The sequence below is a fragment of the Falco naumanni genome, chromosome 8, assembly GCF_017639655.2.
Source record: "Falco naumanni isolate bFalNau1 chromosome 8, bFalNau1.pat, whole genome shotgun sequence".
Taxonomy (NCBI): Eukaryota; Metazoa; Chordata; class Aves; order Falconiformes; family Falconidae; genus Falco; species Falco naumanni.
Window position 1 is genome coordinate 49110679 of NC_054061.1, and position 25353 is coordinate 49136031.

The window sequence follows — 25353 nt, forward strand, 5'->3', positions numbered from 1 at the left end:
AGCAACAGTCAAGGCTTAAAAATGGTCGTATGAAATGCTGAACATCACTATTCGGTGCGTCTCTTTTATCTGTTGTGGTAAATGAAACAGCATATCGCCTTAGCACTGAAAATATTCAGGACTCGGCCTGACAGGCTCAGGATAACCTGGTCTCAGGCTCTGCTTTGAGCGGCAGGTGGGACCACGTAACTCCAGAAGTCCCCTCCAAGAGGGACTCTTCTGTGGTTCTACAATTCCAAGTTAATGCTACCTAAACTATCACAGAAAATCTAACAGGAAAATTGCCAGCTACTAGTTGTCAGCTGGAAACCACTCTGGTCAGTAGGTTTGATTTGGACCAGGAGAGAAATTTCAGCCCTCGCTGGGAGTTTTGATCAGAGTCAACTGGGACTTTAACTCTTAGTGTATGCTCGCCTCCTGGGCATGATCAGGTTCTTCATAAACCAGCTAGCTAGTGTGCTTGCCTCTGCTCAGAAATACCCTGGCATTCTGACAATGTGTTAACAGTTTTCATTCCTGTAAACCAAAGCTGAACAAAGTTCCCACCCGTGACTTGCTGGTTTATTCTGCTGTGCCTTGTGAGTTGTTCCTAACCACGATCCTTGCTCCTTCCCAGCCTCCTCTGCTGGCACGGGTGGGAAAATACTCACTGACTCTGAAGAAACCTGTGACGAACTGTGAAAATCTGTAGTGTTTTCAGTGGCCTGGGCAAGAAATGCGTTTTCAGATTCTTCTGAGTGTTGGTGATGTCCAGCCCCAGCTCTGAATCCAGCCGCTTCTCTGCCTCTTTCCTGCAGTCTGCCAGAGGCAGCCCCAAGCTGTTGCTCCTCTCCATGACCTGTTTGCTCTCCGTTCTGGCTGGCTGTGTCCTCTCCCCTGCTGAGAGAGTCCGTGGGCCCTCCAAGACCCCGACCAACATGCACCTTCCCTCAGCAGGAAGCCTCACCCCAGGTAACGCTGATTGGGGGGGATGGGCCAGCCCGGGTTTTCCCGCTGTACCTCGTTCTCCCTTCCTTCCCTTCTGGCTTGGCGTGTAACCAGAGGCTGGCGCGGTGCTCTCGGGCTTCGGAGTGAAGCTTTCAGCGTAGCGCTTTGATCTGGCTCCAGGGCACCTTCCCACCGGGACGCGGCTCCGGCACCAACCGCAGCTTTGTCGCAGGAGCTCTGCCGTGCTGCCTGGCTGTGGCTGGCTGCCCTGAGCAAAGGTGCGCCTTCGGTCCATGGGTGCTGTGTATCATTTCATACACTTCCTTTGAATTAAAGTGAAATGAAAAGTGAAAAGCAATTACATTCACCAAAGGGTACTATTGGTATGATTGACCAAATTCTTTCCCTGGTCTTGAGAGAAGGCATGGGTTTTGTACCCCGAAGTAGGATTGTGCCCTCTAAATTTTAGCCATGTAAAGGTGAGGTAACTAGTGTAGGAGTCATCTTTACTTCATCTAGGGTTAACGGAGAGAAAATGTCATCTCCAGCAAACACCATGTTCCGCTTAACTAGGACGGGGTGAAATGCCCTTTGCTGTCCTAGCCTGAGGGAGCCCAGGTAGCCAGCTGAAGCGTGGGTGTTCTCAGTATCTGAAGTCATGTAAGATGGAGCCCACCGGAAGAAATCCCAGTCTAAATCTGCAAACTCAGCCTAAGGTGCAAACGCACTTAGCACACCAAATAAGCTTCATGAAAGTGTAGGCATCTGTGTAGCATCATCATCAAAAATCTTCCTGGAAGAGGTTTAGAAAAGGATTTGATAGAGCAAAGGTAATCGTTTGATACGTGAGAAGAGGAGAGCGGTTCTGGCACACTCTAACAGAGATGGAATTATTGCATCCACCCCTCCTGCTACCTCCACCCCCAAAATCTGAAAACTTCCTGATTTGTGTTCATCAATAATTAAAAGCCCATCAGCAATACTCAGAGGGAGCTTGCATTGCACTTCTGAGCAGCCAGATAGTAATGTACGGTGGAGAGATCCTCTTTTTCAAATCCCAGGGCTCCAGGCCATGCAATGCTAGTATTGCATTTTCAATTAGCTTCTGAGTGAACGCTTGGCATATGTAGAAATGAACCGGTACACAATTAGCTTATTGTTCCTTTCAGCTTTGTGCTGAGAGGATCTGAAGGGCTGCAGAAGAGAGGGGAGAGGGGGGGGAAAAAGAAAAAATAGCCAAGCCAGCAGCATCTCCGTGGATGTGGAATAAGGGAGTCGCTGGGCTCACGCAGATTCCTGTGCTCGGTCGGGAGGTACGGCTGCTCCGGGGAGCGCTCAGCCTGGCCGCGGGCAGGGCGCCGGGGAGAGGCGCGCACCGACTCGCAGGCTCCAGCCTCCTCTCTCCCCTGACTCACCTCGGAATCGCGATGGAGCCCAACAGCCCTAAAAAAATACAGTTTGCTGTGCCACTGTTTCAGAGTCAAATAGATCCCGAGGCAGCTGAGCAGGTAAGGAAGATGGGGGTTTTCACCATTTTGAGGGAGTGGGGTGGGAATGGGGGCAAGGTGTGGGGCAAGAGCAGGTAATACTTGTGGCCTGAATGCTTTCCTAACTTATATGAGTGTAACTGTAGATTAAATGCTCTGGACGTTATAGCGATGTTTGGATACACCCAAAGAGGGAGGAGGATATGTCCTCTGGCCAGAATAAAGCATCCTTACCTTGGGTAGGTTTATTCAGTATATATTTATTGTGCCTTTTCTAGAACTGGACTCGTACAGTAATACGTACACTTCACATGAATACACATTCTCAACAAATCAACTAAAGTACATTACGTGCACATAAAGCAAAACGTGAAGCTGGTAATAGGTACCTAATGGAAAGATTGCACAGAAGACAGTTTATTTACTATTCATTTTAACATGAGAAAATATGAGTTATTTTTTCCACAGTAGTTATTTCTTCAGTTACCTCCTGTATTTCTCGTGATTTTTATACAGCTTTCTTTATGTCATTGTTACAGTGTTTTACATACTTGAAAAATATATACATGAAGAAATATGCCTGACTTATGTCTGCATTGGAATTTTGTCTGTGCTAATTTAGGTTTTGGCTCGCTCCCAAAACATACACGTACATATAATATATATATAGCAATACAGACATCTAAGGAGGAAAAGATACTTACTACTATGTGCAGATAGTGTAGATGTGCGTAAAGAAGGACACAGGGGATCTTATGAGACAAGCTGGATAAATCCTATTTAGGTGACCCAGTATAGCTCTCTCAGTGCAAGTCCTTCTTGACATTTACTTCTATTTTGGTAAGTCTAGGTTGAGATGATACCAGGGGAATATTATAACCTTGACAGTTCCGTGCCATTAGCTACGAAACTATTTGCACCTTTAGGACAGGTATCTGGTTTCCAGAATATTCTGATGTCGTGTCTCTTAAAAGGCAGCCACCTTTGCCAGAAAATGATGAGTTGTGAGTGACCACTGAACGAAGAAATACTAGAAGGGTTCAGGAGACAATTGTTGTGGGTCTTCATTTTGTCCATAGGTGCTTCTGAGCTGTGAGATGTCTGTACCTTATGGAACAGTCCTGCAATGAATTCAAGCAGGACATGTTCTGACATTTTTCTGAAATCTATGAGGACCATAGGATTAGGATCTCCTGGAATTCCCATGGCTTTTGAAATGCTGTGGCCCAAAATCTGTCCAGAATTTATAGGCAGTGCTTTCTTTTTGTGTTGTGAATTTAATTCCAAGTGCTCTATGGTTTCATTGAGGGTGTGTGTTGAAATTAAAGTAGTAAATTTTGCTGTCAGCTATGCTAATCTGGAATAAACCCATTAACCCCGATGATGTAATTTTCCACTTACGCCTCTGAAAGCAAAATTTGAACCCAGCTAAATACAGATGTTGGCTCAGCAGCTAAAAAAGAACAAACACACTGACACTGAGATTTCATGTAAGAATGGTTTCTAGCTTAAATACTCTTGGTCCTTGTCTTAAATTCAGTGGACTATCAATAATCTGGAGGCTTTAGTGAAACAATGCAAAGCTTTCAAAGCAAATGTGTGCATTATAGGCGGGTAGTCCAATATCATGGAGTTAACCACTGTTCGTGGAACAAAAGTAGTTAACCAAATAAACTCTGAATAAGAATTGCATAAAATTCAGGTTTATATATTGAAATGTAAAGTTCTGTTGTATAGCGCTCTTTGAAAACATTATTTTGAAAGTCTTAAGTATTGGTTTTCTTTAGTTAAAGAGCAATACTAATGTCCAAAAACTTATTCAAGATGATTGCAAATCCTAAAGGTATTTTGGAAATCTGTCCCTCTCCCTCATACCTTTGTTTTCTCTGCACAAGCAGCAGCATGGCCCTGATCACTGTCAGACCAGATGAGCACTCAGTAGGACTGTGACATGCTGCTGTTCTTTAAATATTTGCTGTTTTAACTGTGTCTGGTCTATATACTCAGGAGAACTCCAGATGGATTTTTTGCTTTGCTTTGTGTGAGGGGAGGTTGATGGACCCTAATGACTCTCCTTGCTTTATACCTGTTACAGATCAGGAAAAGAAGGCCTACACCAGCATCACTCGTCATCATGAATGAACACGTGCCTCCAGGTCAGTGCCAACATACCTTGTAAATTGTTGAACTTGTATACACAGGATTCTCTGCAAATTGGTTTTATTAACTACATGATTTTAAAAATCCAGTATTAATTTCATAGCACTGAATACCAAATAATGGATCTTAGAACTGTTTGGAATAAACCCCATGGATATGTGTAACTCATAGCCTCCAGATAATGTTAATAATTTCAGGATTTTACCCTCCACATAAATCTTCTGTCATATGCATAAGGAGAATTAATATGACCCAGATCCAGCACTTCCATCCACAAACATTTTCTTTCCCTGGGTGGATACTTTGGAGGTCCATGAAGTCCTAGTCTTGGTTCTCCAGTCTCTAGCGGTATGTGGTGGCTCCAAGGCTAATGCAGCTAAGGGAACTGCTTCTGCAAAACAGGTTGTTTTCTGGTTTTCTGATGAAAGATCTGATGCCTGTTTTCATTATTCCTTTTCGACTGTGAATACATTATCTTCAACCGAGACTCCTCCCATAAGATTTTCTGTGGGGGTGGGATGATTTCAGGTTGCAACATACTTTGTCACATAAATGTGACTTCAGAAGGACTCTTTAGTAAGCTGTTCAGGGAGTATTATAAGCAAAAAAAAGTTCAGCAAGGATGGATTACAGGAAAAAGACATCAAGACATAATCCCTTTGGAACACACTACCTACGTAATATCAAACTTTTCTTTTGTAGTGCTCTGCAACATTTTTTTCCTGCCTTATCTCTTCATCACCTCAATCTTTTTTTAAAAGCAGTTCAGTCTTTTGCTCACTGATGTGTCTCTGAGGTCATTCCTGTATGCGCTGGCCTCTCAGTAGAATAAAACCACCTTAGCTCTGTTAGGATCCCCACTTACTGCAGGTTGCTGGTGGTCTCCAGCTCTGATTAACATCACCAGCAGCTGAAGTTTCTCAGAATGTGCAGAAAGAAGAGTTTAGAGAGCCCTGCTCTTGGGGTTGAGATCATTGCAGCACAGCACGCAGGTTAGGGAGGTACAAGCATGGCATATATCTCAGGTTGTATTTGTCAGGTTGTATTTGTTGACCCTGAGAGTGACCCAGGCGTTTGCTGCAGGGCTACCACCACCCCCAGTCTGGAGAGTAGCTTTCTGGCCTGAATTGTAGGGAGCAGTTCAGCTGTCAGTAACGGTGCACAAAACATCTGCCTTAGACCGACTTTCCTTACCTTGATGAGATCTACAGTGTCGGTGTTGCTAGGGCTTAATTTAAAGCAAATTCACCTTGACTGTTAATCTCTTCTGCAAGTCACTTTGTACACTTCGTACTGTCATATTTCCTTTTATAAACACGTACTTGCTACAGTACCAAATCAAAACCAAGCAGAGAATAAGAACTCTTTAATTTGCAGGAAATTTTACTGTAAACAAAGTGGTACATGTCTGTTATCTCCTTTCCTGCAATGTTCATAATAAATCTTTAAATAAATCATTTTTATTATGAGTCAGGATGCTGCACCTATTGGACAACTTCCACATAAGCCCAAGAGTTAGTATTCACCCTCTTCACTTATTTATATTTATTTGTGTAGATATCTTCCCCTTTTACTAGATACTGGGAACTAGTATCAGTGAAGGTATTCTTTGGTTAAATTATAATCTTGTCTTGTTTTCTAATTTTATATGAACTCAGACAAAAATAAAAACTTTAAAAGCACCTTCATTTTCCTGCAGTTCACCATGTGGTTTATGCATGAGCATGTGCCTGTACATTTCCATATGGCATGTTTGATATGGGCAAGCGTTCTGAACAGGGTGTGCACATGTAGCTGTGTAAACTGGCTGAATACAAGGACTGCAAAGCCTAACTGGAAAGGCAGACAAGAGCTTTACAATGCAAGTACAAACAGTAAAAAAATGTCTTATGGTCTTGACGTTGCAAGGTGCTGTTCAGCTTCTGAAACAATTGTACACCTTCAGCTTTCAGAGTCAGCTAATCCTAGGGGCTCTTGATGCCTTGCTGATTAAACCCCAAAATGCTGGTCAGTTGTTGGGTTTGGAAAAGAATGCTGAATAACAGTTTGTCTCCAAAAATGTTAAATGCATCACTGCATATGGTTGCAGTCAAGAAAATAATAATAATAATAGTAAGTGTGCTAACTTGACACTCCAACAAATTGCTTTAGAAGTGTGATTCTCAAGATCAACGGGGAGCTAAACCAGAGTCCTGTCTCTTGAATTTTACCCACTGGAGTCCTCAAATTCCCTCCTCTTTAGGAGCAAAGAGCTAGTGAAGGGTATGCTTCCAAGGGTTTGAAATGTGTGTCCTAATGCAATTATAAATGTTTGGATGCCTGTGCAAAGTTTACTCAAATTATCTAAACTTCTTTTATTTTGAAAACCAGAGAGGGGCATTTGCTAAGAATCAGACTTCTCTATAGCCTTCTGTTGCAGCTGCTTCTGATTGCAGCAGGGGAAAAGCAGCATTTTTGTGGTATTCTGGTGTTCTGGATGCAGAACCATCTGGAAACCAGAAGGCAGTAAAATGTGTTTGGACATTTCAGGACTTCATAATAATTTTAGTTTGAGTTGTGCTGGGCAAAGATCTAAAATAGTTGTTTTCTTCTAAGTCTTCTCATCCATCCCTGATGTCTACTACAGCTTTGACAGGCATCTGTCATCACTGATTTAGGTCTGGTCCACTATGCTGTAAAACAAAGATGTAGTATCTACTAAGGCTAAATAATTTTAAACTAATGACAGCGACTCAAAAACTGTAACAAGAATCTGCCTGGCTTCATTGCTTCCAAGACAATGGTGCTAGACCACACTAAGTGATTTAAAGCTAGGCAGTAGATGTGACTGCAGGAGGTAATATCCAGCCTGTAATATCTTGACTGGAGTGTTTTATCGTGTTCACTCTGATTGGCATCATATATAATTGCAATCAAAGTCAACAAAAGAAAAATTTGAATTGCAGCAGCAACAGTGGTTGCAGTGGACAATATGAGCTTGTGAAGAAATGTAGCAATGAATAAATCCTTAACTCTTTCTGTCAGTGCTCTTTGATGGGTTATGTCACATCTGAGCAGAGAAGCTAGAGCTAGCAAATTGAGACTTAAGTTATGAAGTTACTTAACACTGTTGTGCTTCAGTTGTCATCAATGGAGCTATATTTTCTGAGCATTTTTCATAATATTTAATCAGTTTTACTTTTATTTGAAATTATAAGACTCTTTTACTATCTGTGAAAGCAAAGACAAATATTAGTGGATGGAACTACAGAGATGTGCAGCACCTCATCCTGTGCAGGATGCCTGCACATGGGATTGCTGGGGTAACCCACTTGTATCCTGCTATAGCCACAGTTGCTCTGTGTCTGTCCTTTATAAAAGGAACATAAGCATATGCTTAGTTTTAAAGACACATTTAACTATTATGCTGCACAGGGCTTAATCCAAAAATGGCTAAAGCTCTCCTGCTTCCTTTTTCTCTTGCAATATCACTAAAGTCAACAAAAACCAGGTATCACCATATCCTGAAAACAAACTTTTCTGCACTGCCATAATAATCACAACCTCCCGTCTCCTTACCAAGCACAGCAGTATATATATAAAAATCAGTTCTTATAATCTGAAATGAAAATCTGGCCATGCTTTAAACTAGCAGAATATCATGCCGCAAGAGCTCAAGAAAAAGCTGGTGGCAATGCAGAGAGGTGACAGTTGAGAGAGGAAAATATGTCAGACCACAACTCAGGTTTAATGCCATTAGGGCTCGCTTTGATCAGAACACAATGCCAGCGTTCTTGGGTGGACTGGCTTTGTCACAGAGCCAACACAACATCAAACAGCCTGGCTGCTCAACTTGTGTTGAAGTGTTCAGTCTTCTTGAAGCATTAAAATATGGGTAAACATTAGGACAAACTCCTGCATTTCTGAACTTTCTATGTATTTGCTGTTTCCAGCTCTCCTTTCTGCTCAGTTGCCTGTTCTGGCTTCCTTGCTTGTAATGTAAATGTTACTGGGTGTTTGGGAATAAGAAAAATATAGCAGCTGGTTGATAACTCTTCTCCAGAGCTGTCTTTTTGTATTTTGCAAATCTCATTTCAAAGCAGAAAGGGTATATTTTCACTGAAAAAGCAATATAAAATATATATGCCAAGTACAACTCAGTACATCTGAGTTTTCTAAAGGCTGGAAATCTTAACTTGAAGATAAGCAAGCTGTACCTGTCTCCAGACAAGGAACTTGCTTGCAGCTTGTCTTTGGGCATTAGCAGTTTTTCCATCTTGTTCCCAACTGATTTTCTCTGGCCCGAGGAGGGATTCATGCCTTTCAGCTTACTGCCACTTCCCCAGAGGTCTGCTGAGGTGCCTCAGGAGCAGCCCCAATGTTTAGTGCAGTAGCAAACATCGCTGCCAGATGGGTGGTGGGAGGCAAAACTGTCCTTACACCTGTGGCAACCCCATGACAACCCGAAGCAGGTTAGGCATTTTATGCTAAATTGGTTCTAACACTCCCAGAATTTCTCCACACAATAAATCTCGTATAGATGTGCTTTTCTGATGATGCAAACTATACCAACACTACATCCTTGCAGAGATAAATGCAGTATGATCTACCCAGCATTAGTGGTTGTGACTAATAGTTGTTAGGTGATGCTTCCAGGTGAATGGATTTCTTTGTGTTACATCTGATGATCATGGATTTTTTTTCCTCAATGTAAAATGAACTGAGATCAAAAAAGACCCGCTAAGTAGGAGGCGGCTGTTCCTGGGCATTTTCAGGCAATTCTGCTATACTTTCTCAGGCAAAAGTCTCACTGAAACTTGAATCAGCAGAGAACTCTTGGTCTCACAGTTCATGAAAACCAGTATGTTTTTCAAAAGCTTGAGATTCTGGTAGAACATAGTGCTTACTTTAGTTCAGGAAATAGAAAGTGAGTAAGCCAAATAGCAGCTGTTTTCAATTGCAAATTTAGGCTTCTAATGCAGTAATAAAGCATTCAGAAAAGCAGCACATTAATAAAAACTGTCATTAACTGTATTATTTTTTTTTGGTCAAACTAGTTGGCCTTTCTATATGCTAAATGTGAATAACATTGCAGTATGCTGTCTGTTTTCATTTCAGTCTAGGGGTTTGTGGCGGTATGGCAATAAGCTATGAAAAAGATTTGTGTCTCCTCACACCACAGGACCGGCACAGCTCAGTGTATGTCACCAATGGCACCAGGATGCTCAGAGGTCACGCAGTGTTCATCAGGTCAGCAAGGACCTTAGTGTTCTGTTGGCCTGTGCTGGAGAGGGCCATCTGACACAGTGAAACAATGACCTATATAAACCAAACATTGCATAGGACCTGACAAGTGATAGGGATTCCAGAACAGAGATGACAATGTCTGTGCTTGTGAGTATCCTGCCGTTTGCAGGCTGATGTGTGACTGCAAACGTTCAATGGCAAACTACACCCCTTTTTTCTTATCCATATACACTATGCTCGGATGCTCTTTCATTTGGGTTACTTTGAATTTACTCTGCAGTTCAGGCTCTCAGAAGTCCCTGGGACAAGCCTCAGCATAAGTTCATCACACATATGCAACATGACTAAAGACTCCGTGATCTGATCCATGAAAATAAAAAGAAAAGTTCAGGGACTTAAAAAAAAAAAGAAGAAAAACAAAGAGAAAAGTCAGGAAACTGTGCCTGAACTGTTTTTAATGCAGCCCAGAAGCAACAGCTCAGAGGCTCCAAACAGAAGCAATGAATTTAAAAACAAACAGAAAAAAGTTTTCCTTAGACTCTTTCATGAAAATGCTCCATTTTCATGAGAGGGTGAGGATTTTATGTGTCATTGTCATCACCTCCTAAGAGAGCTGCCATTGCTTCCTGCAGTACAGTAAAGACAGCAAGCCCGAGGCCGAGCGGGCACTGCTGCGCTTAGAGCCAAGGTTATCGCCAAAGGAGCCTGATGCATTTTTGCTGTTCTTTGAGATCACGAACACATTAGTTCACAAATAGAAACATTCCCTGGGAACATTTTAGTCATTGTGTAAAACACATGGTGTGAAACAGTAGGAAACACATACTGTTTCACACAGTGCCCAAGTGGAGCCTGGACTATCTCTTTAGTCACTAAGTAATGCTTTAACAAGAATGGTCTGAAAATGGCTCAGAGAAAGCCAAGACAAAAAGGTGGTGTGCATGTTCTGGTCAAAATTCACTTATTTTACCTCATTTTTCATGTTTATTGTTATCCGTTCTTCCTTTGTTTTCGATGTTTAATATTGCCTACATAGGTACGTTTTACATGATGCATAGCCCCTATGAGCTTGGTTGCTTCTGCTGACTATGGTCTAGTTGGCTGAAGTGAGTAAATTCAGTCAAAACAAGACCGAGTCCCTCCCGTTCACCAGAGCCTGCCTTCCCGCTGTGCGAGGGAGGGGTGCAGGATGCGAGCCGCCTGCGAAAGCTGTGCTCCATGGAGAGGCCTGAGCCAGCCCAGCAGGCTGGAAATAGAGGTTGGATGTTCACAACCAGGATGCAGATTTCTGGCCTAGATCAGAGAAGCAGGGCAGCCGAGAGGACATGAAGCCAAAAAAAAAAAAAAAGTTTTACTCACTCCCAGTATGGGTGAAATTACATTAATCCATTTTTTTTTGTTCCAGCCTTAAATCCCCATCAGGTGAATTGATGTACTTTTGTACTTATCAGTGCAGGTAAGCTCCTAATGTGTGCCATGACATGACTTGTTCCTCCTGCTCCCTGCTTCCTGCTGGCTTGGTGCTGGAAGGGTCAATGTCCATGGAACTGTCTGGAAGTGAAGGAGGTATTTTTAGAGTCGAACCTTGTACTCTTCATCTGTTTTCCTCATTCCTTACACAAAAGCACCATAGAAACAGCCTTCTTCCACCCCAGGAGATTATTTGCAAATCATTTTTAATATATATGGCTTCATGTTACCGATCTCCAGCTGCCTGGTTATTCAGCATCAGGACTGATAAGCTTTCGGAATGTTTACCTCTGTTATCGCCTCTGTGCCTATTAAGATGACAAAGACCTGTGCCACGGGCAGAGCACAGCTGTGTGCACCACTGCCTAGCCTGGCGAGATGGTTGGTTGGGCAGATTCTAACTTCATTGCATTCACAAGGCTTAATATTTTGCTAGAGAGGAACTCTTAACATACTTGCACTGTGACAAATATTGGTACACCTCACACGGTTTGTTTTGGTGAGAATTCTGACTAGCTGGTGAGTTTTCTGTTTAGAAAAATTAAATGCCTAGGTGTAATTAACTACTTCTTGCAGTCAAAGTACTTAAGCTAAATTTAATATAGCTACATGACTATACAATTTAAGGAGTTGGTGGCATTTTAAAAAAAAGTTTGGATTAAAATAGGTCTAGTTTAGCTGGTGGCAAACATTCTGCTTGTATTTTGAGTGGTTTTTTTTAAAGGGTAAAAAATGTTAAAGTCTATTAGAAATTAAGTCCATTTAAACATTATAAGACAAAATGTTTTGAATAAGAATGTTGAATTACTTTGTTCTGAGATTATGCTTAAATTATACTTCAATAATGTGTTGGTACTGGGGGGTTTATTTTTTTTTATTTTTACATCAGGTAATAGACTAAAAGCCATTAATAAATGTTTTAGCCTTGCTGAGGGAAAAAAACAACACAGGGTTTGTCTGACCTCTCCTATTTAGTACTTAATGCAGCACTCATTTACCATGGTGACGTGTGCGGAATAAATAGATAATGCAGACAGATGAGAGAGAATCCAGCTTTTAGCACTAACCTCATTATGTTCAGAATATTGGGAAGGGGTTGCACTTAAAGCATCAATCAAGATAGCCCCATTTATTGAGCTTTCAGAGCCAAAATTTAACTCTTCATATGTAGTAACTGAAGTTAAAGCTTCACTTCAAAATACACCGCAAGTGGGAGTTTAACGAACCTGGACCAAAATCTAGCAGAGACTCTAAACGAACAGAAGCGATCTGTCATGGGAGTTTTTGCCAGCCACGCAAGGCTGCAGAAATTCAGGGGGTGCAGGGAGGTGCAGAGCTTACCTCTGCTTTCCTGTGTGTCTGAGCTGTTTGTGTCACCAGCTGGTGGAAGCAAGATCAGCTGGGCCAGCCAAGCCCCTTTTACAGTCACCAAAGCAATTCTAGGGTAGAATGAAGCGATGTGTCTGTTGGAAAGAGCTCCGTTTTCCCCTTGTCCCCCTGAAAATGCTACTCGTGTCTGTATCTGTAATCACCCCTTCTAGTATTTTTTCTCAAATGACTTTACTGGAGGATCAGGAGGATATCATAGCAGCAGAACGAAGCAGTTACATGTTCACTCTTTGTTCATGTTTTTGCTGGGATACCTGAGATGCAGACGTACCACAGAGAATTAATGTCTTGGTGTTATTTGTCTTGTGGAGCTAAACCACACTTACCGAGGTAGCAGCACTAAGTGGACAAATGTGCATTTTAAAGGCTGTGTTTTTCACCCGGGGCCGCATCCTTCGTTCTGATATGACAAGCAGAGAAGAGTCACAATGGGCAGAAAATGAGCTTCAGCAGGGCAGATACAAAGTTCAGTAAAGCAGTGAGCTTTATTGCGTCCTACAGAACTGCTTATCCTGTTACCCAGACATCCCCGACAGCCTAAACATTTCAGCACGGAGCCTCCACCACTCAGTGGCTTGTGGTGATACTATGCCCTTCAAGTCTTTCTGAAGTTCCCTGCCATAGCTGTTCCCAGGCAGTGGCAGAAAGCAAAGATAAGGGTGAACCTTTCCTGCTCTTTCTTCGACCACCACCAAACAGTAGCATCTCTGGGATCTGCTACCATGTAGCTGCAGCACTTGCTCCACCTTCTCCCTGTTATATTAGGATCTGCAGGACAGCAGCAGAATCAGTGACCTGTTTAACCTGCAAGCCCAGCTGCTCTGAATGCAACATGTTTGTATTGCTGAGTGACATTTGATAACCTTTTCTCTTTGAAGTGGAGTTGTACTGATGAACTAAAAAACTATTTGGGGCTAGGGGAGAAAAAAGAATTTTCTGTTCAAGGAATCGATGTTCAAGGAAAAATCCAGAATTTTTCATCCAGATCAACATTAGGTTTTACTGTCTGTTTTTGAAATACAGTAAGTAGACAGCAGGGCTCTAATTGTTTAGAAATGTGCTTTCAAGCCTCCTAAAATGCTGATGCTGGTGTGTGACTTAGGCTTTAATGTGTACAGCGTATCCCATAGGAGGGCGTGGAACAGCTCTTGCCACAGGAATCACAGTGAGGTGTTTCTGGTTGTGACAGCACAGATGGAGATGTATAAAATGAAGCCCAGGGTCCCCTCTGTCTCTGGTGTGTAGTAAGGTTAGTAGAAATTCTGAAAAATGTCTTTGGAATTTACGGCTGGTTTAGCCTGGGTTAACAACGATTGCCTTGTCTTTTCCATCCCACCTAGTCACGCTGATGGTGAGAACGAGATTATGGAACCTCATTCTGCTGACTCTTTGAAAACTTAGAAAACCAAATAATGAATTTACAAAATTGGTATTTGCATCTTCTTTTTGTAAAAAAGGTCTTAAACCTGGAGAAATACTATTATTAGTAGCTCACCTGATTCATGCATAAAATGATACGTGTATGTGAGGAGCCCTATGCATGTGCATTCTAACCACAAGTAAGCAGAAGCAGTTGGCCAGGACTAGCTTTACAACACATTCTTACTGAAATCCTTGAGGTATTATTCCAAAAGGAAGGAAACTGCAAAGGCAGCAATAATAATCACTGGGTAAGGAAGAATTTTATTGTTTTATATTTGTTTTCTTCTCCCCTGGCAAATGTCACTTTCCAGAATGTACAATGCACAACTGTTCAGCTACGATCTTTTCTTTACTGGCTTTATGAGCTATAGCATGCTAAGAAATGTTTGACTGAGTTTTGGCTGCTGCTGGTGGTTTTTATTTTAGAGCTTAGAATGCTGCTGCAGCTCGCAGCCGAGAAAGGAAGCGCTTGCCCTGATAGCTATTGCAGCTGTAACTCTCATGCAAAGGTCGCCGTTGGTGGGTCAGTTCTGAGCCGTTTTCCATCACAACTGATTCCTGCATATGAAACTATTAGGAAATGGTTTAAATGTATATCAGGGAATCAGCTAGTATTATATTGCTGGTAACCATGGATTTTTCTTCATCATCTATGCCTCAGTTGTATTTAAGTCTTCCACCTCTTCAATATGTCATTTGAACACAGACTGAATATAAAGCAGGCAAGCAGCTGGCAAAGAACACGTTACTATCACTATTCAGTATTACTGATGAGTTCACAACTCTAGGTAACTGTCTTCTCAAAGTACTTTGCTGCTTTCTGTGTTTGAAAATACTTAATGAACACATTAAGTCTTTTCACAAACTAAAACATTCTTATGAATGACTCTTTGAGTCAATGGACAAAGTAAATGGACAAAACTATTTGGGAAGTTTTTGTGCTTGTGCTTTGGTAACATTTGGTAAAACAGTAGCCGTTATTTGCAAAACTTTAGTAGTCTGGCAGTATGTTTTGCTTGGACACATTCATTTCAGTGGCACCTTTCTGCTCTTTGAATCTGTTTATTTGCTGGCAGTCGCGCAACAGCTCTGGCCCTCCTCTAACCTCTCAAAAGCTGTCTTTACCTCCACTGCCCTACTCTTGCCTTTGTGTGAGCCTTTTCTTTCACTGTCAGGTTTCAGGCCAGGTGGGATTATGCTGTGAGTGTGGAAACTGCCCTTACTCCGTGCAGCAAAGATGTAATCTTTACTGACATCTATATAGACCCGGTGTCAATGTAACCTTACAATGAGGTGAGCTCTCCTTCTACACAGTTGGGTACTTCAAGACACCACATTGTGCTTTTAGGTCTATTTGCCAGTCCTTGCCCTTTGGTTCTTCCATATCTCTGTGAAAGTCTGTTTTTCCAAGGTCTTCTTGTGGTTCAGTTTGGGCCTCCAGCACCGCCAGGGGCACCCTAAAATGCTGGCTGTCGGGTTCCCCTTCTGGCTCGTGCCAGGAAATCAGTGTCACCCTGGTTTACAATTATTTGCTTCAACAGTAAGGAACTTCTCAATTTAAAGGAAAGATTTGAGTCATCCTAAATAGATGTGCATAAAAGAGGGTCATATGTAGATCACATATTGTTTAAGTCTCACTTTGCACATTTTGAGACTTGAGTTTGCCATTGCCATCAACTTTCCCATTAGGACAAGGATTTCACATCACCGATCACAGTAGTTTTCTTTGGTTTGTCTCACTTTTACTTAACGGAACGAACTAACTTGGATTTTCAAAGATGCAGTGAATGTCATTGCACAAGAATGTGTCATTACTTAGTTTAGATAATGAGCAAGAGTTCTGACTAAGCCAGTTTACATAGAGGTGAAGTTATTTCCCAGTTGCACTAACTCTAGAACTAGTTCATTAGATGAGAATTAGATGAGAAAGCAGTTTGCCTTTTTCCTCTTCTTTTTTTTTTTTTTTTTTCTCAAACTCATGCTATATATCTAGGATAAAACCTTGATTTTCAAGCCAATGGCAAAACTTCCTGTTGCTTGTGGCCTGATAAAGTCAGCGGGGAAATGATTTTCTGTCTTTCACTTCCCTCAAAACTTCTGGTTTGTCTGATTTGTTTTGCTGATGCAGACCATAGATTTGCCGCAATAGTTGCCCTGAGCAGCCCCCCACGTCCAGGGGGGACCCATTTTTCCTGGAGCACTGCACAGCTCCCCTTAATGCCCAACTGAGCCGGGAACCCGCAGAGTAACTTTTTGCAGAAGGTGGGAGTGTGACCGGCAGTGCAGATTTATGGTGAAGCTCACCTGGCTATGTTGTGCTGGAAACACAGTGCTTTGCTGGTAACCACGTGGTATTCTTTTAGAATGAGTTAATTTAAGAGAGCAACTCTGAAGCAACACAGGGGCAGTTCCTGACCTGGAGCTTCTGCACACAGTGACGCCCTGTGGTCCGGCCAGAGGTTCCTCCTGGTTCTGATGCCATGAGTCCACACCGGTCGGCTGCATGTTATATGAAATGTTCATCCCGGAGTCATTCCTGGTAATCTAGTAAGAGATTTATATTGGGTCCAGAAAATGTCTCATCTGAGAGCTCAAAAGAAAAAAAAAGGCAACTCAGTCCTTATTAATAAGAAGAGAGAAAATAAAGAATTAAATTTGAATTATTTTCCAATGTATATTTTAAGAGCTATATTTGGTTTATGGGACTCGTTTAGAACTCGTTTTATACTTATATTTAACAGGAGGAAGGCAGAATGAAAAGTTGAAAACAAAATGCTTATGAGAGGGATGATTTTTTGTGCTTGTTGTAATAATTCATGACATGCAGCAATAAAGCTGCAGACCTGATCCATCACTGTTATAATCTAGTTTAATGCCAGTGGAACTAGACTGTTTTCCATGCGTCTGGCATGAAACTGGAATAACAAGGTGGTGAATCAGGCACTGTAATTCCTTTGTGAGATTCATGTGATGTAAACAAACACATTTGAATTCACATTTGAGGTTTGTAATTTCTTCATTTTCTTCCAAACCAAATCATGGTCTCAGAATGTATGCTTTAAAGAAATTTTGATCTGTGTAATTTGTGAAAGGTGGTTTTATTTCATATTCTTATGGCTGTGTAGTTGAAGGTGGGTCCTTAGACAGTGCCTGTATGATGTTCAGAGATTATGGATGCTGTTTGGATCAGATGCTGTTGTGTATGTTGGGAGGAAAAGGATGATCATCCTTTTCATTTACAGGCTGACTTTGAGCACCTTTAGGAAGGATTTGGTCTAACAAAGGGGATTGCTGCCCCTACTCTCAGGACTAGTAATGGCTACTGGAATATTGAAGGTGGGAAATACAGAGCTATGTAAACAGAAATAAGCTAATTTACCTGGAAAGAAAATTTTAAATCTCCAAACAGCTGATTCATCCAGCCTGTGGTGTTTTAAGGAACTACGGAGAGCTGGTTACATTCAGGAGCTAGTTGGGAAAAGCTACTCTATGATCTCTGAGCCAGAGGGATGAGCAATCTCTTGGCGATGGTTCTGTCAGGGTAACTGGGACCTCTCCCATGCTACACACCTGAACTGCAAACACCTGATAGAATAAGCATGCAAATGCTTGTGTATATAGCAAATTCCTCTCTCCTCAATGTTTTAACTAATGCTTCCTATACAAACCTTGTTATTAGTGTCCCCTAAAGGGCCAGGCAGTAATTTAGATGCTGATTAGTGTGTGAGATGCAGCAGAACTGCAATGTATGCACTCTCTTGTCAGCATTTGACTAAGGAGGGGAGCAGACCTTCCAGCTACGTTTACTGCAGCAGCTGGGATACTGGAGTTTAATGAGGTCCTTTTGCAATATGAAGATTTTCAGAAACATACTCCTGCCAGGAGGGCTTACCAGGATATTTTTTTGTAATTAAATATTATTATACCTATACCTGTAATTTTCATTGAGAGATACAGGCGAACAAAAAACAGCAAGCAAAAGTAAAATAATTCACTACATAAGCATTGTCTATTTTTGTCTTTTTGGGCTTTTTTCCTTTTCCTGCTGCAGTGATTTAGTAAAAAATGATGCGATGCTAGCTCATCTGGCAATGCGTAGTTAGAACACGCAAAAGCAAAATGTTAAATATTTTTTGATCTTCCCTTGTCTTCTGGAGGAAAGAAAAAGTAGTTTTGATAGCAGAAAAAACAAATAACATTATGCCAGTCATTTTCTAAATCAGATTTAAATGAGCTTTTACAAGTACCAATGGCAAATATGAACAGTGATGGTCAAACACCAGTGAGGCAAGCTGGTAGACCTAAAAATATCCTTACTGATGAAGAAATAAAAATGTGAAATGACTGAAACAAATTTTTCAGAAATTTTCAGGTTTGTCCGCCACTAAGTTGCAGGAGAATGAAGAATTATTTGGAAAATTATCCACTTCTTTTCTTAGTTCCTGAAACTGTGTGGGTCTGTGCTGTTTAAATGTAAGGTTTTGAAGCAGGTGATCTGCCTTTTTGCACAGTTAGCACACACCAAGGCTGGGAGCAGAGCTCTGCCTGCTGCCAAAGCACTCGAGCATCCCCCAACCCTGCAGCAGGCGGAGAGAGGCACCCTTCTCTTCATCATGGGGGATGGCTAAGTAGAGCCAGAGCCAGGAAAATTATTTTCATTTTCCAACTGTATGTCATCATCATCTGAACATATTGATCAGAAGTCAGCAACTGGTTCATTTCTTTCACAATTTTTGGGAGAGAAAGCTTTACACATGGGCATAGTACTGTTTGGCCACGGAGATATTTCATCAAAACTAATGAAATGAAATTAAACTGGCTGAACTATTTCATAGCAGCATCAGCTAGCTTGGGGTGTGCTGCACTAAAGTTTGCACGTGGAAGGCTGGGTCCATGCTTCTGTGCATCTACTTTGCTCTCTCCAGGGGCACTGTTTTTTCAGTGGTGGGGTCAGGATTATAAAAAAGCCCCAGACTGATGGTGACATTGTGTCCTTAAAGTCTCTCTTCAGGCTCATCTCTTTCAGATTCAAACCATTCTTGTTTAATCGTTCTTTACCTAAATCCTGTTATAGGCATGTGGTTTGTGGGCTATTTCCGCTATCTGAGCAACTGAAGGGTATTATGTTTATTATTTTTAAGGGAAAATTTAGACACTATGACAAAAACTAACCAAATCTAAAGCCCTGTCAGCCCCTTGTGACTTTAATCTGAAACTCCTCAGCTTTCTTTTCCCAAGTACAATTCCAAGAAACTCTCTCCAACAGTTATACCAGCCTCTTACTGAGTTTCTTTTGTGTAAAAGCCAGCCTCTCTGACCTGTTCCGTTCCTCCAGTGCCTGACTGAAACCCTACAGAAAAGGCTTTTATTTGCTCATGCCAGGGGGAAAGAAAGCAGGGTACTTAGCTGGATGAGATAAGCTTTTGCGGGATGACTCCACTGCAGATCCCATGGGTGATACCAGAGGCCACCTCTTTTAAAATAGGTCACCTCTTGCCCTTCTAGCTGCTCCAAGTGCATTAACATTATCCAGTGGGAGAAGAGAGGCAGATGAACTTTGATTTTACCCTAAAATGACCACAAGGCTTCCCCCAGCACGGTCATGCCGTCTGCACAACAGTGGAGATGCTCAGCAAAAGAGATCAGCAGCACCAAGCGGTTGCCATCCTGGCTGTAACCAGCCTCCTTCCGCTTGGGTCTTTTCTGACCTCACGTAATGACACCTTTGGGGTAGCTTGGCTTGTTGTATCAGCATGGCTGGATGGCTGGGCTAAAAAAACTTCAAAAGAGCTCTGCTAACAAGAGCATTTGGGAGACAAATCACTTGGCAGTTCTTCCTCTGTATTTCAGCAATATAGCCGGGCCAAATCTTGCAGGTTTCCTGGTGAGCGTATGAGATCTTGCCCTGGGTAAAGACTAAGCTCAGAGCTGTATTGCTGAAAGGGGCTCTGTGCAGGTAGGTGGGCTTTCAAAAGTGTCTCTCCTTAAAGAAGTAAGGCTTAATTTGAGAAGGTCTGTGTGCATATCTGGACAGATGGAAATACCCTTTAGGCTGAACCTTTCATTGATGAACATGGACTGTTTCTCTTCCTGATGACACTGACTAAGGCCTGAAACCCTGTTTATTTTGCCAGGTGCTGCTCCAGCCTACATGAGGTCAGGGTCACACTATCCTCAGACGTTATTCATCCAGCACAGGGGAAAGCCCTCAACTAATTTTTCCTCAGCACAGGTGCAAAAAAATCTCTAAACAGAGCTCTAATCCGATTTTTACATACCTCAACTTTCCAGTAACTTGGGTATGTACAAATCTCTTCTCAGCTCTTCAAATGATTTCTATTATACCACTTCAAAACAAAAACACAAAAACTGTCAAGAGCTTACTTGAGTAATTAGATTCCTGTTAGCCAGTTAGAGCAGCAAAGAACATTAAACTGGAGAAAAAAAACCCCTATGTTGAGATTTAGAATATAATACAGCTGTATCGTGTTCTGTGAGCAATGTTGTGATTTGTGAGAGGGGAAATAGAGCATCAGTAAAGTCTCCTTCCCTCCTGACCCCAAAAAGAGGGCAAACCTGTAGAGACAAGTTATCTACTGAAAGCTTGGGTTTTGTTTCATGTAAGAGAGAAATGACTGATGACTTGAATTCACATTCTCCATGATATAATTGCCTAGTTATAAACATGATAAGGAAATGTCTCATTCTGTATAACTATGATTATTTTTTTTTGTGAGCAGAATCCTGACTGCACAGTAGTCAGTGGGAACTAAATGATGCTGAGAAACCAGGGTTTCATTCTCTTGTGTAAACTAAGTGATATCAAAGTCTGATCTTTGTGATTTAGTTTATGATTTTTTCCTGACACTACTCAAGAGGAATTTATGCTCAAAGAGCTCAGTAAAGAAATTCAACTTATAATTGTCAATGGATCTGAGAGGGATTTAAGGCTGGGAAATGCGTGGCTTGTTTGAATTCCATCACTGGATGTGTCTGATTTGCAGTAGCTGATGATGTTCTTTCTTTCCTTATGCCTTCCATTCTCGTCATAAATTCTGTTGTCAGAGATTTTCTGTGTGGAATCTTTTGATGCCAGAACTGACCTGTTGTAGCGAGAGCATCGATTCCTACACACAGTGACTCTCACAAGCACGCTTTCTTAGTAAGACTGCTATAAGAACATGCTTCTGTGAATTTATTTTGACTGTTTTCAAAGTATTATAATTTACTGGGAAAACACGATTTGTCCAAGGAAGAATGTTCACACAATTATTAATGTAATCCTTCCGTTAGACCAAGATGGCTCGAAGTATTTCCGCAGGCTCTTGACTGAGCTCCAGCTCTGCTCACTGTCACCACTACATTCCCCCTTTTACTTCTGCTACAACCCCATCATTCCTGTCTCTCCTTACTACCTCAGCTACACACAAGCACTTCCATCTTCCTTCTGTGTCCCCCTTGCCTTTCATCTTTTCCTCCTCCTCTACAGAAAGAGGGTGGTTTTTTATTCATTTTCTACTCTCTGCCTCAGTCTATGGCACTCAGGGATCTCAGCTTCCCTTGTTCCCATGTCTTGTCACCTCTTGTTAAAAATCTATACTCTCCATTGAGTCTTATCCATCAAAATGGCTGTCAAAAATAAGTATGCAATGGTCTTTCTGTCCTCAAAAATAAATGCATGTCAAAATGTACCATTGACCAAACCACACCTCCAACCAGCTCTACCTTCACTTCATCTCACAGCTCACTTGAAACACTTCATGTCTGCTGCCTCAATTTTGTCTCTTTTGCTCCTTTAGATTTATTTCTGTGTACTGGATTTGAAAAACTCCTTGTTTGTGTGATTTTGTAAGTCATTCTTAAATTTCCACATTGGCTGATGCTATTCATTGGCAGCATCAGCCCTGTGGATATGGATGATTTCTCTAACCCCATACAGGACCAGTTCTTGTTCCCAAAGTTCCCTGTCATTCAAGGGCTTCTGGGTGAAAGGAATGTCTGGGAACTTTCCACTTCTGGTAGGTTTAATGTCGACCCGCTAAGAACAGTAAATGTGCAAGCCCAAAGGGTTAGATTGTGCACATCCTTAGGAACAAGACCTGAAACCCACCAAAGCTGCTGACTGCAGCTTTTGTTCCTTATGCAAGCCTCAGCTTGGGTTTACAAAACATATTTTTAATTTGGGCAAGTTTAGTGTTTCAGGAAGGAATGGGACATAATTTACTTTTCATTGTTCTCTGCTGAAGGTTCCTGATTTGTTCAAATTTAAGCCTCCAAACTACATCCAGGATCCTGAGCTAAAAAAATTTCCAATGTTGAACCATCAAAGTCCATGTTGGTTTGGTATACAGCTAATAAGAAAGATTATTAGCACATAAATAAGCACACATTTAGCCAGCTTAATCTGATACCCCAAAAGGTGAATAGACACTGCTAATACTTAAATAGGCAGGGTGATATTTACAGGTAGGGAAGGCAAGGAAGAGATTAGTCACCTTACAAAAGGTCATACAAATGTCAATGGCAGGAACTGGCTTTCCGATTGTCCTGTCTAATTCTGTATCTGTGAGGCCACGCTTTAGTAATCAGTGCTGTTTTCAGCTACATTTTGGAACCTCGAGTACAAGTAATTTGAATGTCTTTCATATAAAGGTAGTGGGAAATGTATATATTGAAAAAAATCCGTTAAGTAATTCAACTGACGTTTGCTAGATGCACAGATACAATGGTAAAGAAAACAATAGAAAATGCAATCCGTCTGCCTGGACTGGCTCATCCCCTCACACAGCGCACTACAAGCTGCCAATGTCAAGAGAATAAGTCAGATAAAGTGATATTGCCTAGACCTAGTTCTTCCCTCAGACCTACATTCGCAGATCTGCCACACCTCAATGGAAACGGCACAGTGATATCTGCAAGTGGGAGATTTTAGAAGCGGTGTTGGTAGAGTGAGAGATTGATGTCTCTGGTTTTAACGGCATTTTATTTTAGAGCTCTAAACTACTGTGTATCAAAGATCCTACATTATTTTCATCAAATATTTGGGAAATCATCATCAGAAGACAGACACTTTCTGTCCATTAACCACATCTACAACAGTAGAAAAATAATTTAATCTCATGGAAAAACTGGTTAAGTGCAGTGGTTAGGAAGATCCTTGACACACAATTGAAGCTCCACACAATTTTACTTAGTTGTTCAGACAGCTTCTCAGAGATGCTTATTTTCATTAGAAATCTCTAGTATTAACCATTTCTGCCATGCCCATCGTCCAAAGCAAATTAAGGCAACAAAAGTAAGAAGTTCCAGGAAAAATTGTCAGTCCAGCAATGTCATGAAACTTTTAAGATGAAACATTAGTCTTTTTTAAGCTTTGGCTTGCTAATTTTACATATTACTGTTAGGCGCTCTTCATTACCAGTATCAGTATACTCATAACTTAACTGAGGTGAGGTTATTATTAGTATTTGAGTCCAATGGAGCCTTGCGTGAGTTTCTGCACACTGTTTGGCAACCAAGCCTTTCCTGACCACAGAGGCACGTGCAGTCCCCAGGCAAAGCAGCAACGATCCCTGATGGCCGCTGGATTGCGCAGAGCCCTGCTGCAGCCTGGCCAAAGGACCTGCTGCTAAAGGCACTCCATCGCTTGCCGTTAATTCACAGCCCCAAACTGGGAGTTACGTGCTTTAGACACAGTGCTTATGCCTAAATGCTGGTCAGGGCTTCTGGTTTTGACACACACACAAGCGAGAAAGAAAAGCTGTGAATCAGGATTATTTCTGATTTACAGTAGTGCTGCAGGGGTCAGGGCAGAGTCACAAGGGTTAGCACTGAGAATTGCTTTTGTACTAACTTTTCTCTTTCTGTATCTTTTCCTCCCTTAGAAAAAGATGAGAAGAGAACAAACATCTCACAGGCAGAGGTAAGTGAAATCTTTTTTTTTTTTTTTTAATATATTTATTGTTAAAGCAGGTCTGTCTGTTGTAACAACCCCTTTGAAACTCTTTGTTTCATCCAGGTTAATGTTCAGTAGCACAGCCTTTTAGGAACTGTTGCTTTCAAACCAGAGCTGTATAAAGCTGTGTTGTGTCCTGGCTTTGCTGGATCTCCCTTCTCCCTGAGGCAGGGAATTGGGAAAGGAAAGTTTCCCCTCTGCCTTACTACCACGCACTGGCAAATCATAGTAAACCTGGCCCAAGGCGACCCCACCAGGTCACCTCATCCAGCATTGCTTTGGGTCCGCAGATCGCTGCTGGTCTACAAAACCATTGCAAACTCTTCTCTCTTCCCATCATTTTCCAAGCCTACAGCAGGCAGTGCACTGATATCTGTGGAAGAGTTAAAATTTTGTCGGCTCCTCCGATTTCATTTTCTTACTTCCCCTTGCATAGCTCCTGCAATTCTCTGATCCCTGTCTCCTTCACCCATTGCTCAGAGAAGCAGACAGCACTTAAAATAGCAGCAGGAGGTATTGATTGGTTCAGGTTTGGACTCAAATACAGACTTATATTTAGTTGGGCGAGGCTCAACAACCTATCCTGCAGTGTTTATAAATAGCTTTCTCTTTCAAAAGAAGACAATATTTTATTTATAAATGTTATCATTCCATCCGTTGTGATAAGGTAAGGTAATAGGATTGACCATACTTGTGTGAAAGTGATTTTCTTAGGAGCTGTCTGAAATGTTCCTTGAAGAAATAGATCTGATTCAAATTCACAGGCTACGTACCAGTCAAAATACTCAGGGGAAAAGGCATTTTTAGCAAATATTTGGGAAAAGACAACCCCACAACTAGAAATTGGTTAGATGAGCAAAAATAAAGCTTGCCTACACACAGCTGTTTTTAAACCTTTTTTCTTAGGAATGTGGTATGGTGTTTATGTCTTCAAAAGCTAGCTATATGTGTGTGACCTTATGTAGTTTTATTCTCCTTTGTGTATGGACATATTTCATGTTGGTACAACATGGACACCAATTTAACTGCTTCCATTTTGCGAAAGTTGCTCTACTTTAGCACTGGAATGTATTCTGCTTAGTTTTTTCTAGCTGTACATTAGTATAATTATACTAATATTACTCTGTGTAATTTTACTACCATTATTTTGGAGTGATTTATCTTCTGTGTCTAGGTGTGATTTTGGTTTAACTGTGTCTAAATATATTACTTAAATCAGGCCTAGTTAAAGGCTGAGTGATCTGTTGCTGAAATTATTTTAGGAGTAATAAAACACATTGAAGAAGCGCAGGAGGAGGGATCTTCCATTTATTTATG

General features: G+C 41.5%; 1 protein-coding gene across 1 annotated transcript in view; it reads left to right on the forward strand.

Annotated features, from left to right (window-relative positions):
* The first annotated feature begins 1884 nt into the window (after positions 1 to 1884).
* The window catches only part of PPP1R1C (protein phosphatase 1 regulatory inhibitor subunit 1C), a 53406-nt gene continuing 29937 nt past the window's right edge, over positions 1885 to 25353 (forward strand). Inside the window, exons 1-3 of the mRNA XM_040603803.1 lie at positions 1885 to 2435; positions 4510 to 4570; positions 23966 to 24003. Of these exons, the coding sequence (XP_040459737.1) occupies positions 2187 to 2435; positions 4510 to 4570; positions 23966 to 24003 (348 nt within the window). The 5' untranslated portion in view covers positions 1885 to 2186. The remainder of the gene's footprint in view (positions 2436 to 4509; positions 4571 to 23965; positions 24004 to 25353) is intronic.